This window comes from Schistocerca serialis, chromosome 4 (genome assembly GCF_023864345.2).
Source record: "Schistocerca serialis cubense isolate TAMUIC-IGC-003099 chromosome 4, iqSchSeri2.2, whole genome shotgun sequence".
In the NCBI taxonomy this organism is placed as follows: domain Eukaryota; kingdom Metazoa; phylum Arthropoda; class Insecta; order Orthoptera; family Acrididae; genus Schistocerca; species Schistocerca serialis.
This window is the reverse complement of record NC_064641.1, coordinates 284,693,139-284,708,478: the sequence shown is the minus strand read 5'-3', so window position 1 is coordinate 284,708,478 and position 15,340 is coordinate 284,693,139. Positions and strand designations below refer to the sequence as shown.

The 15,340-nt window shown below is 39.2% G+C and overlaps 1 protein-coding gene across 5 annotated transcripts in view; it reads right to left on the bottom strand.

Annotated features, from left to right (window-relative positions):
* LOC126473876 (uncharacterized) overlaps positions 1 to 15,340 on the bottom strand; it is a 320,808-nt gene that overhangs the window by 72,830 nt on the left and 232,638 nt on the right. For all 5 annotated transcript variants that reach the window (XM_050101208.1, XM_050101209.1, XM_050101211.1 and 2 more), the window contains 2 exons: positions 12,717 to 12,827; positions 1,332 to 1,438 (listed from right to left, as the gene is read on the bottom strand). In XM_050101208.1, the coding sequence (XP_049957165.1) occupies positions 1,332 to 1,438; positions 12,717 to 12,827 (218 nt within the window). The remainder of the gene's footprint in view (positions 1 to 1,331; positions 1,439 to 12,716; positions 12,828 to 15,340) is intronic.

Below are 15,340 nucleotides of genomic sequence, written 5' to 3'. Positions count from 1 at the left end.
AACAGCATGGCGCCATCTGGTGCCTATGGGGTAACTGGAGTAGCCTTCTCCTGAGATTTCTTTGTTTTCTCATTCACCAGTTTTCACAGTCAAGAATCTTGTGAAGACTTAACTGCTATGTGCACTGGAACAGAAAAGGAGCGGGCAGCTCTTGGACCCACAAGCTGTGGATCCTTCAGCCACTGGCTGGTGTTGGGTTGTAAGTCTTTTCTTCAGCCAGGGGAGGTGGCAGATGGTGCACCAGGAATGATGAGAGGGGATAGCCAAATAGCCTATCGCCCCCATGGTTTAATTTACTTGCACAACTACCGGAGTTCGACATCAATAGAGTAAAAATGCCAGGTACTGCCAACTACCTCATCACAGTGAAACTGGATATAAACAACAATATCTTTTCCAAGCTTCAAAATGTGGGAGGCAAATTTTGACATTCAGTTTCTGCATTTTGTGTTCTGTAATTAGGGTAGCACATTTCAGGGATCGGGAAGAGTGGTCATTTCTGCAACTGTCACTGGCAGCGCACATGGTGAGTTTTTTGTGAAGCGGACAACCAGTCTCATACATACAAGAGCAAAAGCCCATGATTGGATAGGATTCATAATTTTAATTAAGGTTTGTAATTTACCAAGGGAAGAGATTTCACCAAATACATTTTCAATATTAACCACAGAAAACACTGGTTTAGTATGGAGAAAAGATCCTCCATCTGTTTGGGTGCAAACTGGGAATTTAGGGGAGTAAGTTTCTGTAAGCCACTCAGTTTTGTTTTCCTCCCAAGATGTGGCCATATCCAATGTATATTTAATGTTCACAATCCAGTCACTCTACAGAATATATTATCACAATATGATGTGCAATACTTCAAAGGTAATTTATGATTTTCATATGAATTCATAACTGGACACCAAAATTTCACTCTTGACAGCATGCCATCTACTTTCTGCTCATACAACTTTCAACAAAATTCCACAGAAATAACAATGTGTAATAGACTTAACTTTGAAATACTGTCAAAACATTCACTGGAATGGATCAGAACAGTTGATTTTCTGTACCTCCTCTAATGGTTATTGCATTAATAAAAAGCTGGAAAACCCATTCTATATTTGATTACCTGTTACACAAGCAATATTCGAACCATCATCAAGTGTGTGAAAATCTTTATATATGATAGTAAAAAAACAACATAAACAGAAGGTATAATCAAAACTAATAGCAATAATATTATTATTTGTTGTGCTCAGCGCAAATACTGTTCCATAATTTTCATGAGTAATATCTGACGCTGGCATAGTTTCAAGGGGAATGAAATGAAATAAGAGGGTACTTACAGGCAAAGCATTTGAGCCTTGATCATTCCATAGTTTCTCTCGTACGTCGTTATTTTTCTCTTTATTGTTGTCTGCCATACAGTTAATGACTGATGAAGGAGTCTCACCTACACAATGTATATTCTTTATAAGCATACACATACAATATGGACAGAAACAGATGAAACAAGTTATATTAACACAGTCAAATGTTTTAAGTAATTTCTTTTAACATTATGAATTGTTCATTCACGAGTCAATGTGGGACTGAAGCTTTGTAATGGAACTAAACATGAAACATGTGGTATTTTGCTGCTGTGAGCCAATAAACTGAAATAAGTCTCAAAATTTTCTGTGTAAAAATTAGTACCTTAAGAAATTTCCTTTAGGATTTGGAGGTTGAGAGAGTACAGAACTAAGCTGAATCAAATTGAACTTTTATGATACTGTAATTAAAAAGTACAGAAACATGTTATTTATATGTAGATTATAATATTCATATACTGCCAGAAAAAAAAGCAACACCCTCACGAACTGGGTTAGTGGCACAAGGGAGTAATAAGTGTATACTGAAGGGTCATAGTGTTAGTGATTCATTTGTCACAATTGTGCTCAGGACATCTGTCTGTGTACCTTCTGTTTTTACTCTGTAGACTGCAACTGTGCTGATTAAGGTGAACAGTGTCTGGGACATTCATTCTAGGGTACAATCACACCGCAGCAATCAGTACATACTCCTGATGAAAAGCTTCAGCCATTTGAACGGAGTCACATTGTGGCCCTGGAGAAGGCTGGATGGATGTATCGACAGGTTGCTGTGCATGTTGGGCACAGTGTATCGGTAGTAGGTTGCTACTTTCAACAGTGCCCTGTGGAAAATTCCCACACCTGTAGGCCAGGTTTTGGACATTCACATAGTACAGACATACGTCAAAAACTGTGCGAGCAGTGGTGGCCGAATACCCCTCAATCATCCAGGGGTAAAATCCTAGCACATGTTGCACCTGATTTGTCACAAGGGACCTTTGGAAACCATCTGCTCACAGCAGGATTAAGATCACATGTGCATCTGAGCAGGCTACCATTGACACCGACAAGCATAGTTACTCAGGTGTTGTGAAGGAGTTGAGTAGAGAGTGCAATGGCATTCTGTTGTCTTCAGCGAAGAGAGTAAGTTCTGTCCGCATGTGAGCGATGGACCTATATGTGTATTGCGCAGACCTGGTGAGCTGCCTATGCCAGAGTGCATTCACCTCTGACACCAGGTACCATCCCAGACTTCATGGTGTGGGGGGTCCATTAGTTACAACTCAGAGTCACATTTGGTGTTTCTGCTGGATAAAGTACCAAATGCCTATACTGCAATGAAACATGCTTTTTGTAGAGTACAACAAGTGACCCATCCAGGAAGACCACCAAATCTCTCACCAATGGAACGTATATAGGACCTGATGAAGTCAGAACAACCTGCAAGAACCATTCCTGAATTGCAACAAAAGGCTGTGATCAGTTTTATTTCAAGCCTTACCATGTCAACAAGTCATAGGAACCATCCAATTAACATATCACCATTACTTATGTAATGTCGGGGTTATATAACTGCAAACATATGTTTTTAGGATGACTTGTTTATGTTTTGATGATGACATGTACTCCACGCAAGTCACACGATTTTTGAAATTTGTAACGCTTGGAAATGGCCTCAGGCTGAAATCTAGACCATTTAATAAAACATATCACACAGTCAAATGGCAGTTAAATCTTCCGTAAGTTTTATGTTGTTACAGCAAGAAAAAACACGATATATGGAAGATAGTAGTTTATAGTGCAATATGTTAGATACAGGTTGGGTGTAAGACTGAACACATTGACTGGACAACAGTAATACAGCATAAAAGATAGGCCGAGCACTCATTCACGGTTGCTTAAATAATGCTGATTCTCTGGTGGCTCACTGGAACACATCAGGGTTCCGACTCATGTGGCCACTATAAGCAGGCCAGCAAACTTGTGACAAAGCAAGCTGAGGTCTTTTTACTTTCCCTCTTGTTTTGCCATCTGCCTCCTTAAAATTCATTTTTTTCATTTTTGACTAATTATCATTAACATACATGAGTATAATCTGCATTTTTATAAAAGAGAAAGATTGGCCCTCAGTTTCAAATAATATAATAACACCAGGTCTAATTTTGTGCTTAGTTTTATGTATGTAATTGATTTTCTAATTTATTTTGACTATTCCTAGTTAGTATCTTTCATTATAGGGTGACATCAGTAATTGTTTTGTAACTTAAATTCTATTGTTGATTTATAAGCAAATATAAATTCTGTACTAATTGTAAACATTTGGAGGAAGAACTAATAGTATTCTAAAAGAATAGATTTGGCTCTATTCAAAAACATGTTAGCAGAGCCAGCCCTTAATTAATTCCAAAGTAATTAACAGTTTTGTCAAAAGTATTGTTTGCATAATGATATCTGTTAATTTCATCATTTACACAAATAATTTGGCCTAACTCTTGTAGAAGAAGAAACTGTTAAAAAGACGCAATTTTTCGATGTATTCAGTTAATTGAATGAGTTATGTTTTAATTGTAATTTCTGTAACTTTATAACTTTGAACAATGTAGAGTTTTTCAGCATCTAATTATTGTGAGGATATATAAAGGCCAGATTTTTGGGCCCGAGACAGTAAGTCCACGGCCGAGTTTCAGACAAGGAATCTGTGTTGGTTAGAACAGCAACAATGCATCAACTAAACCGTTAAATAAGTGTTACACCAATAGGCCGTGTGTTAAAGCAATTACTGTCTGTCAAATTTATTTCAAGAGTCTGTGAAATGTGTGGTTAGGTTTTTACTGCTCGTAGATATTCAACAGTAAACTACTGTAGCAGTATGTTGATGTCTGCCTGCAAACTATTGATGAGGCTTATCGAAAGTTAAACAATAGTGCACTGGCCAAATAACTGTGTATTATTTGGGGTTGAAAGTAAAGAACTGTGAAACACAAATGTGCACCTGTTGGCTACATCATTTAAAGTAATCAATGTTGAACTAACACCCCCCCCCCCCCCCCCCCCACGCAATTTTTCAAGCAGTATAGCAACACAGTATGTCGACACAGAGGACAATCAATGATGAAATGAAGCAGGCGAACCTTACAAACAGTATGGAGGTGCACTCTCTGAAATCGCGCACATATGAGTGAAGGTACATCACTCCTCCTTTCTAGGAGGTGGTCAAAACTACATACATACACAAAAAACACAAGGCACAGAAAAATGCATGGTACAGGAAAAGCACTGGTACTGTGGGGAAAAAAACACTGGTTTCACAAGACACCGAGATTATGAGTCATCGAAAACACCGACGATGGAGCCAACATCCATCTCATCGCCCAACTTCGGCAGCTGCTGCGAAACGTAGCAGGCAGTCACCAGCGAGTAGAGGCCCATGCGGTGAGGGGGTGAGTTGGGCAGGACTGGGGATGATGTCCCCATAGCAATGTCCTCTTCAAGGGCAGAGGTTGGTGCTGGAGGTGTCAGTGTGGGCGTCGGAGATGACGGCCTCACAGGGCTCAGCAACAGAGGTGGCGAATTGGTGGCTGCAAAGTCAGATGCAGCTGGGGCTGCACTGGCAACAACAGTCGAGGAATGGGGGTGGAGACAGGAATCCCCATCAGTGATCTGACAGGCAGAAACCCCTCTGTGTTGAAAACCTGATCTTATATGATACAGAAATAGGCATCAGTGGCAAGGGGTGGGATGGCAAGGGGAGGGAGGGCCTTCCAGAACAGGCCCCACTCTATGCAGCCGCAGCTGGTTGAAATGATGGGACATCCACCCATCAGGAGTGTGGACGACACACAAGAGCTGGCCCCGGCGATGATCAATGACAGCAGGAACCCAACTCAGCCAACAGACGAAACCACAAGCCCAAACAGCCGCACCCAGCTGGAACCACTGCAGAGCCGGCAATGCCAGTGGGCACTGTGTCAGATGCAGCAAGTGAAGGAGTGTCTGTGGTTGGCGTCCATGTAGCAGCTCCACCGAGCTCTTGTCCCCACAAGAGTGAAATGGTATGAACTCAGAAAAAATGGTCTAAAGCAGCTTCAGCGAGCTGCCAGATACATGCTATTGCATCTGAGTTTTACACATCCGAGCCATGTGTTCAGACTCACCATTAGATTCAGGTTGAAAAGGGAGAGCTGTGAGATGGTGAACACCAATACTCCAACAAAATGATGCAAATTCTCTAAAAACAAATTGGGAGTCATTATCAGTAACCACGGCATATGGAAGTCCTTCAACTGCAAAACTGTTAGGCAGGGCCAAAATAGTGTCTACAGTAGACATGGACAGACAATGTGCCATGTAGGGAAGCTTCACTTAGGTGTCCACTACAATGAGTCAACACTGATCTAGGAAGGGCCAAGCAAAATTGACACGTAAATACTTCAACTGGCACTGCGGAGTTGGCCAATGGTAAAATGACGACCATGAGGCTGCCTGTTGCTGAACATAGTGAGTCAAGCGAGAGTAAGCTGTGTAATGCCCCATCTGCGCCCAGCCAACACACATGCCGGCAAGCTGAAGCTCTGGTACGAGAGGTCCTCCAATGACCAACATGCAGAAGCTGCTGTACACTGCAGTGTAAGGGAAGTGGGAATCAACAACACAGGGAGCAGTGTCCTCGTAGTTCATAAAAGAACCCGTCAAACACAGAAAGGCAGTGCTGGAGGGAGAAGTAATTACGCAAGGGATCCGAGGCATGGCCCAGGGGTTTTTACAGCCAACCAAGCTGCACAAAAGAGAGGAACCCACTAAGTACAAGATTCGCAGCAAAGGCCAATCCTATCATTGCACAAGTGATGGGAAAACCATTGACCCCATTTTGTTTCTCAAGATGTAAATTGAAACAAAGCAACTTGTCCTGATCGAACACTGGGTCCAGGTCAATTGGAAGGCGAGATAAGGCATCAGCATTGGCGTGTTGCACTGTCGACCGATAATGGACCTGATAATGATAACAAGAGAGGACGAGAGCCCACTGCTGCAAATGATGCGCTGCCTTGTCCGGCACTGAAGCCGAAGGGTTGAAAAGAGCAACCAACAGCTTGCGATCTGTGATTAAATGGAACTTAGAACCATAAAAGAAAACATGAAATTTCTAAAGGGTAAACACAATCGCTAAAGCCTCCTTTTCAATCTGAGAATACCGCTGCTGAGCAGGAGTTAAAATTTTAGCATTAGTTGTACACCAACACCGCACCGAGACTGTGCTGAGAGGCATCTTTAGCCAATACAAGGTGCTGACATAGTTGCAAAGTAACCAAGCATGGGACAGATTGAAGCTTAGATTTAAGCAAAGTGAATGCTCGGTAACAAGCTGGGACCTGAAAATGGCACAGTTTTATGCAAAATCACATTCAATGGCTGAACAGCCATGGATGCTCCTGGTAAAAACTTATGGTACTACATGAATTTACCTAAAAATGCCTGCATTTCCTACAGGAGGTTGGCCACGGCAGAAATTAGGTACTCAACTGAAGGCTGAAAAAAACTGAGATTTGTCAAGATTGCACTTGTGACCTGCAGATTGGAAAACAGAAAACAACAATCAGAGATTTTGAAGGTGGCTTTTGCTGGAAGAACCAGAAATGACAATATCATCGAGGTAATTGATGCTGTCAAGCTGTGAGCTGTTCTAAAAAATGGTGAAAAATTTCTGGCACACTAGCGACACCAATGCCAAGCATTGATACTAGTACAGGCCGAAAGATGTATTGACAACGAGAAGGCGCCTAGTGGCGTCATCCAAGGGGAGTTGGATGTATATTTTTGACAAATCAATCTTCGAAAAGTAGTGCCCCCCTTGCAAATTTGCGAGCAACTCGTCAGGGCAGCACAAAGCATGTGTATCGCTCAACAACTGTACATTAATCGTGACACTGAAGTCGCTGCAGAGATGAAGCTTACCCATCAGCTTCTTAACAATGACCAGTGGTATAGCTATTCACTGAAATAAATAGGCTGAATGACATCAAGTAATGTCCAATGGTCTAATTCGGCATTGACAGAGTCATGCACATGACAGGCAGCTGTCGTGCCGGAAACAAAAAAACACTGGAGGACTGTTTCATGGTAATGCGGGCCTGAAAACCAGTAGCATAACCTAGCTCAGGGGAAAACAGAGATGAAAACTCAGAGGAGAGGGACTCCAGTTGCTGATACGGAATGTGATATGACATTAAATTTACCTCATTGGCAATGGAAAAACCGAAAGCGTCAAATGTGTCCAACACCAACAGGTCTGGGAATGAACAACAACAAGGAAGGTGAGAGGGCAAACAATAGATCTGTAAGAGACAGGAGTAGACAACTGCCATTTATTGTAGCTAATCGACTTCAATGAAACCTGTGGAGGGGAGGGGAGCCCAAATCCACATATGTTTGTTTGTATGTTTACTAAAGTCACTGCGGCTCCTTTGTCCACTTGAATTTTTAGCTGTTTATGAAACACACGCAAGTCAATAAACAATTTTCTGGGAAACATTGTAGAGATACAGTTAATGTCCATCGGTGCTACTGTGTCCACCATGTTTGAAGAGGAGTTACACACTGATGCAATGTGACCTTTCTTATGCCACTTGTTGCAAACTGCCGAGCACTTAGGGCATACAGTATGCTCATGTTGGATGAAGCTGTATGAGCAAGACGAAATGGGGGACCGCACCCACTGTTGTTGTGACTGTACCGACACTAAGCCATGCAACACTGAGTTGAAGATTGCACTGCTGTAACAGCTTCCCCATCACCCTGAACACGCGCAGCGTGCCTCACAGGGGTTGACTGAGCAACTTCCAGTACTTCCCCCATGCAGCAATCTGATCGTCTGCAGGCCGTGACACTTCAAAGGACTGTGCTATATTGAGCACATCTGCAAGCATCAGATTCTCATACAGAAGTGCTTTTCATGGACTTCCCTATTGGGGGTCAGACAATTAATAATTCACACACCACATGATCAGCATAGGATTTGTGACGGGTGCTAGTGACAAATTTACAACAATGGTTAAATCCATCAGTTCTGTATCTCAGGCTTTGTAAGATTGGTTTGGGCATTTCTGACAATGGTAAAATTCTACTCACATCACAATGATATGCGTTCTGTCACAGTAATAGGTTGAGAGAAGGTTGTACATGTCATAAAATGATAAGCTGGCTGATTGTTGCAAAGGCCCAAGTTGGCACAACTGATACACGCACAGCGAAACACAGGAAAGAAAGAAAGCCCTACACAGGTTTGCATCACCCACGCAAAACACCTGGAAATGTTGACACAACTGTGCCTCATATGAGTCTCAATCTTCAGTTGATTCATCATATGCCAGAAACGATGACAGTTGCATTAGTGGGAGACTAATCTGAAATTAATACACAGATGCCACTTGATTGAGAGCAGTAATGTGAGCCTGCTGTTGTTCAGCAAAAGGTTGCTGCTGGGCAATGAGACATTGGAGTATTTCTTCCATCGAGAAGTTTGTCAGGTGGCTTAGCACTGACACTAACATGCAGAGAAAACGTAATCTTCACTCGTCAACAAGTTTGTTGCAGCGAGAACGAACACGATGTATGGAATATAGTACTTTATAGAGCAACATACAATACACAGATTGTGCATGGCACTGAACACACTGATTTTACAAAAGTAATACAGCATAAAGAACAGACCAAGCAATTGTTTGCAATCGTTTAAATAATCCTGTTTCTTTGGCATCTCACCAGAGGGCGTCAGGGGATTGATCCCCCAGGTGGCCTTGATAAGTGGACATGCGAACCACATGCATGCTCTCTGAAATCAGGCACATCATGAGTGAAGGTACATCATATGTGTATTACACTCCATTTGTAACCATTTTCTAAAACATAAATTCCAAAATAAGATATCACTGTGAATAAGCTTTACGACAGCAGGAGCAGCATGATACCTTGGGATGCCGAAGGCATCATGACTCATATGGAGCATTTTAGCGATTTTTCGAAGTACCTGAATTTTATTTCCGGGGGGGGTTTGCATGTTATCAGCATAAAAAGACACAATTAACAATTTAAGGAAATTTCCATAGAAACAGTCAAATACGTGTGGGTGTGGGCGCGCGTGTACATGCGAAACACAATCTGAAAATATCTTTACAGCGTTTCTTACCTAATTTATTTTGCCTAGTAGTACTCTTAATGCATCTTATTTGTTCTTTTGATTGAATGTCTTACAAATAACTGAAGATAACAGGCACTGGTTTCAATGAAAGTATATGACAGCCATCAACCATCCAAATGAAAAACTTTTCTTTTTGAGTAGAGTTTTACACTATGCAACCAACTACAATTAGCCAAAGAGGCGTTATTAATCTATGTTCACAGCCACAAGGTTTATTTCCATCAATTACAACACAAATAAGGTGAAATAGTTGTGCGATATTCACAGCCAACTCAAGACTACAAACTAAATGAATGTACTAGGCCTGTCAGTAAAATATATTCTCCTTCCTCATGTAGGGTAGGACTGGTGGAGGAAGATTAGGCAAGCAGTAAGGCGGCTGGGGGTGAGGGGAGAAAGCTATTATGATGACTCCAGCAATGGCGAGACTGTTACACTGTTCCTCGTTCGTCTACGGCAGCTGTTTAAAACCTGTTTTGGCATTAAGGATTCTGACAAATGTAAGATCCATTCACAATAAACATTTTAATAACAAAAACCTCTCAAAGGTTTTAACATTTCTTATAAAAAGTGTGTTGTATGCAAAGAAGATGTGATGATAAAGTTGCAGTAGGTTAGCAGACACATAGAGTGGAAAACTGTGCATTAGGACAGCAGTGAATGGAGAGAGCATATACTGGTTTACAAAAAATAAAGACTGCAAAATTCTAGAAGTCAAAAAGATTATTACTGCTGGTTTCTGATGTGCTAAAGGAATCTTGGTTGTGGATTTCATGGAACATGGAACAATAATCAATTCTGAAACCCACTGAGAGAGATTAAGATAACTGAGATGAGTAACGTAAAACAGGCTTTGTACTCTGTGGTTGACTAGTCGTATCATGTTCTAGTGTTCTTGCGTGACAATACTCACATTTTAGCAAAGCAAGCTCGGAGCCATTCCCATTTTGTTTTGTTATTTTCTTCCTTAAATGATAACTTTTTTTTTACTTTCTTAATCATAATTAGTGTTAGTGAGAGAAGTGCCATAAGATAAAGCTGTCATCCTGTAATGCCAAGCATAAGACCAGGCCCAACTTTGCTAAATTACATTAATCAGAATAATTTCCTAATTAATTTGAACAATTTCAAGTAACCAGTCTTGCTACAGTTAAGTTTGATTAACTAACAGTAATTATTTCCTATTCCAGTCACATTTTTGACATGTAAACAGGTGTAATTACTATATTACTGATAAAATTAGGAAAATTAACCCCCAGGAATCCTTAAAACATTCATGTAGCTAATTTCCAAAACATGGTAGGAACATCAGCACTTTATTAATTTCAGGCTAATTAGTAATTTTATGTGTGGTATTGTTTATTTAGTTATTTTTGCAGTTTCATCATCAAGAAGGCTTCTTTCAGTCGAAACTCTTATTGCAACATACACCCTGTTTACTGGGGGTTCCCAAAACTAGATTTTGTAAAACAATTTCCCAATACCACTTCTGGACGGTCATGTAAACACTTGGAAATTGATTCTGAAAACCTACTTCTGGTTGCCAGTTTTCCAATTCCGCAGTTAATTTTCGCTGCCATGTAAATCGCAACTGGTTTTGAAACTTGCTTGGGCCGTCAGGTTTGTTTTGTTTTTAAAAAATTTTGGCTAATATGGGCGGAGTGGCTTTTTGTACAATGAAGGATAAGTAAAAGCATTAGACTGAAGCACCTCTTCTAACTGAAAAGAAACAGCGGTTGTAGTGACTAAATCAGAAACGGTAACAGCTATTTTCCAGGTGTTTTATTGAACTGTCTTAGCAAATAGTGGTAAAGTTCAAAATAAAACCCATTTTTCTGCACTATTCAATTAATTTGAGACGTAAAATTTTAATTGTAAATTATCGAAGTTACATGTTTAACAATATGAAACTGTAGTAGCCACTTTTTCAAAACTATACAAGCACTGGGCCTGAAGTCATTTGGGAAATGAGTTTGTTCTGACATTTCGAGAGTGGAATCAGTGTCAATCAGAACCATAATAATGTGATGGTGTGCTGATGTACTGTTGTCAATAAGAAGATGGACACAGAAGTAGGACAATCAACAATGATTATGGATTACTTTTAATAAAAAAGTGGCACATGTATTGTTCATCAGAGAGAGACTGTTGATGGTTGGTTAGGTTATACTGCACAGTGACTACTGTTGAATAACTAGAAGGTGCAGTATATGCATACCTGGTAAATGAGATTTAATTACATGATTAAGACATGGACTGACCATAACTAATTCAGTGAGGGGGTCTGAAGTTTATGGAAGGAAAACCAAATTTGTGTGTGTCGACCTTTATTCGCTGTAGATAATGCTCTACTCTCACTTATTTACAGCCAATTTCCTGTCGTGATCGCTGTCACCGATGAACTACAAGCTGATATACAGCCAGGTATGTCTCAACACTCTTCATGAGAAACGTGAACAGATTATATATTAACTTCCAGCCAATAAACATTGACTTTGTGTCCTCAGAGTCTTTCACGGCAGGTCTAAATAAAACCTTCTTGGGTTTGAAGCCACATTAATTCAAATAAAATTTTTGAGTTTACCATGGCTATCTCTGCCATCATCATCATGAGTAAAACTACAGACTGCCAGGGCTGGCAAGGAAAATATGTCAAGCCTGACAGTTAGTGGTTCTACTCCTGATGATAATGGCAGAGATAGCCATTGAGCTCAAAAATTTTATTCCAAGTGATGTGGCTTGAAAACTGAGAAGAATTTATTACACAAGATTTCAATTCTTCATGCATAAAAAGATAGGTTTGTTTCCCAAAACTGATTCCAACAAATAACTTTCAGACATTCTCAGAGCCTGGCTGTGACCATTTAATAGACACAATAAATTCTTAAATCTGAGTAGTGTTTATGTGTAAATACAATAAAATAAAAGCATAGATGCAAGCCTTTCAAATAAATTTTCTTTTTAAGTATTTCAGTATTTTATTTATAGCCTAATGGATGTTATTTTATAGATAGCATTCACATAAGCATATTTAGCACTACTCTTGTACCCACAGCTATCAAATACTTAGCACAAGGCTATCAAAATTTAAATTGGATAAGTAACTTTTGTACAGACTATAACCACACATTTCTTTATATCTATCACATACAACAAAGAGATGTAAAAGGGAATGATGCAATTACCTAACCAGTGTTTCACTGGTCGCAGCAAAATACGGCCCCGTGAGCTTGTTCTCACATTTCCTTGTTGCTGGTTATTCAAGTGTGAAGATTCACTTCTTGTAGCAGATGTACCTATTCAACAAAGGTAAGTTCTACATGATGCTATTTTATACTATTGTATTATTACTTAACTATGAGTTTAATTTTTGTAAAAATTACTTTATGAATGAAACTCATAAATTATTTCAGATGTATAACAAACAATTCTGAAAAATAAGAATAGCACACCTTTAATAAATATACAAATAAATAAATAAAATAAATATAATAAATAAATAAATATAATAAATATATAAATATAAGGATACAAAATGTAGACTGGCAATGGCAAGGAAAGCGTTTCTTAAGAAGAGAAATTTGTTAACATCGAGTATAGATTTAAGTGTCAGGAAGTCGTTTCTGAAAGTATTTGTATGGAGTGTAGCCATGTATGGAAGTGAAACATGGACGATAAATAGTTTGGACAAGAAGAGAAAAGAAGCTTTCGAAATGTGGTGCTACAGAAGAATGCTGAAGATTAGATGGGTAGATCACATGACTAATGAGGAGGTATTGAATAGAATTGGGGAGAAGAGAAGTTTGTGGCACAACTTGACTAGAAGAAGGGATCGGTTGGTAGGACATGTCCTGAGGTATCAAGGGATCACAAATTTAGCATTGGAGGGCAGCGTGGAGGGTAAAAATCATAGAGGGAGACCAAGAGATGAATACACTAAGCAGATTCAGAAGGATGTAGGTTGCAGTGGGTACTGCGAGATGAAGGAGCTTGCACAGGATAGATTAGCATGGAGAGCTGCATCAAACCAGTCTCAGGACTAAAGACCACAACAACAACCTTTACTGTCCAAAACAAAAGAGGAGCATCTATTCATAAATGCCCCTCAAGAATATGGTTGATGGATTCAAAGTAAGTAAGTAATTGAGAGACCAGCTTTCAGACACACCAAAAATTATTTACAGGAGGAAAAGGGAAGATAAGAACAAACAAAAGACGCACATGCACTGGAGGAAAGAGACAGTCAGCCCACACAATGGACTTGAGGAGGCACAACATGTACAGAACTGTCAAAAGAATGGTTACGTTTTCAGGGTCAGAAATATTTACTTCATATTTTATGCATTGTGGCAGGTAACAGTTTTTATAGTGATCAACACTTGATATTCAATTACTTACCTTAGAGGTACACTACAGATAACAAAAAACATGTTGTGGAACACAATAAGATAGTATTGTATATCTTAACAGCTACTAGGGCATTCTGTTACAAAATTGGTGCTAAAAACAAGCTTTGTAGGTGCCAATTCTAGACAGCATTTTATCATAGAAGAAATATTATTGGGACAGGAAAATTCCAACAAGATAATACTGTGAAATTACCGCTTTTTTGAAAAATAATATGATATCAGCAATTTTCACGAGTGATAAACTTTGTAATTTAGCCATGTAAAAATGTTATAAATCTGAGGACAACAGTTTACAAATATTTGTAACTGTTAGTTGCTGAATGTTAAGACTGCATTTTGACTATTAATCTCCTCAAGGTTGAGGCTCATATATATCAATAAACTGGCAGTTCATTTCCTGTGTAATGAACTCTGATGTGACAATGAAAATAGCACCGAAATACGTAACACAAAATTTGTCAAATGACACAAAATTTGCCAAAATAACATCTAACACCAAATTTATCTAATAAAAAACTGGTAAAAAAACAACACCAAAGTCGGTAAAAATAAATAAAAACCACTGAATTTGGTAAGAAAAAACACTGAGTTTGGTGAAAATAGTATTAATTTTGGCAAAAAAAAACAACAGAAATTAAAAAAAAAATAATTGGCAAACAGTAATCAAATGAGGAATAAAAAAATTTCAACCCCTGGCTTGGCAGAAAATGATACCAGATGTAGCAGAAATGACCCTAAATTTGACAAAAAGAATTATACAAAATTTGGTGAAAAAGACAAAAATGGGCAAAACTGACAAAAATGACACAAAATTTGGCAAAAAAGACACTAAGTTAGGCAAAAAAGATCACTGCTTAGGTAACTAATGCAATGATTAAACTCTGTTTGACTGTAGTCACAAGGGCGAGGCCCACAGAACTTTAAGTTGTCATCTTTCTTCAATTCCCCAAGAAGAGACCAAAAAGAAGCAATTTGGAAATATTTTGTATTTCAGCTACATATAAACCTCATCACCGGATTTTTCTTTTAATAGAGAAAAAGGGGGGAGGGAGGGCAGGATAGAGACAGATAGATAGATAGATAGACAGAGAAACTGAATACTCTAATATGCCACACTACCAATCTTAAAGGTGTACAAGCTGCTAATGGTGTAAATTGTGTAAAAAGTGCTTATAGGAATTGTGATCATCTTATGAATATATAGACAAGGACAGTCATCGCAGAAACAGCAAAGCAGAATAGTGAAACAGAAAGCAATAACTGTAGTATAGAAATAAGAGAGATAATTTTCCAAACATAAAACACACATGAAAAGGTAGGCTGGATTTGGAGGAGGCTAAGAGGAGAGCATAGTGCACAATGGGGAGATTTGGGCAACAGTACCTCAGGACATGCTGTAA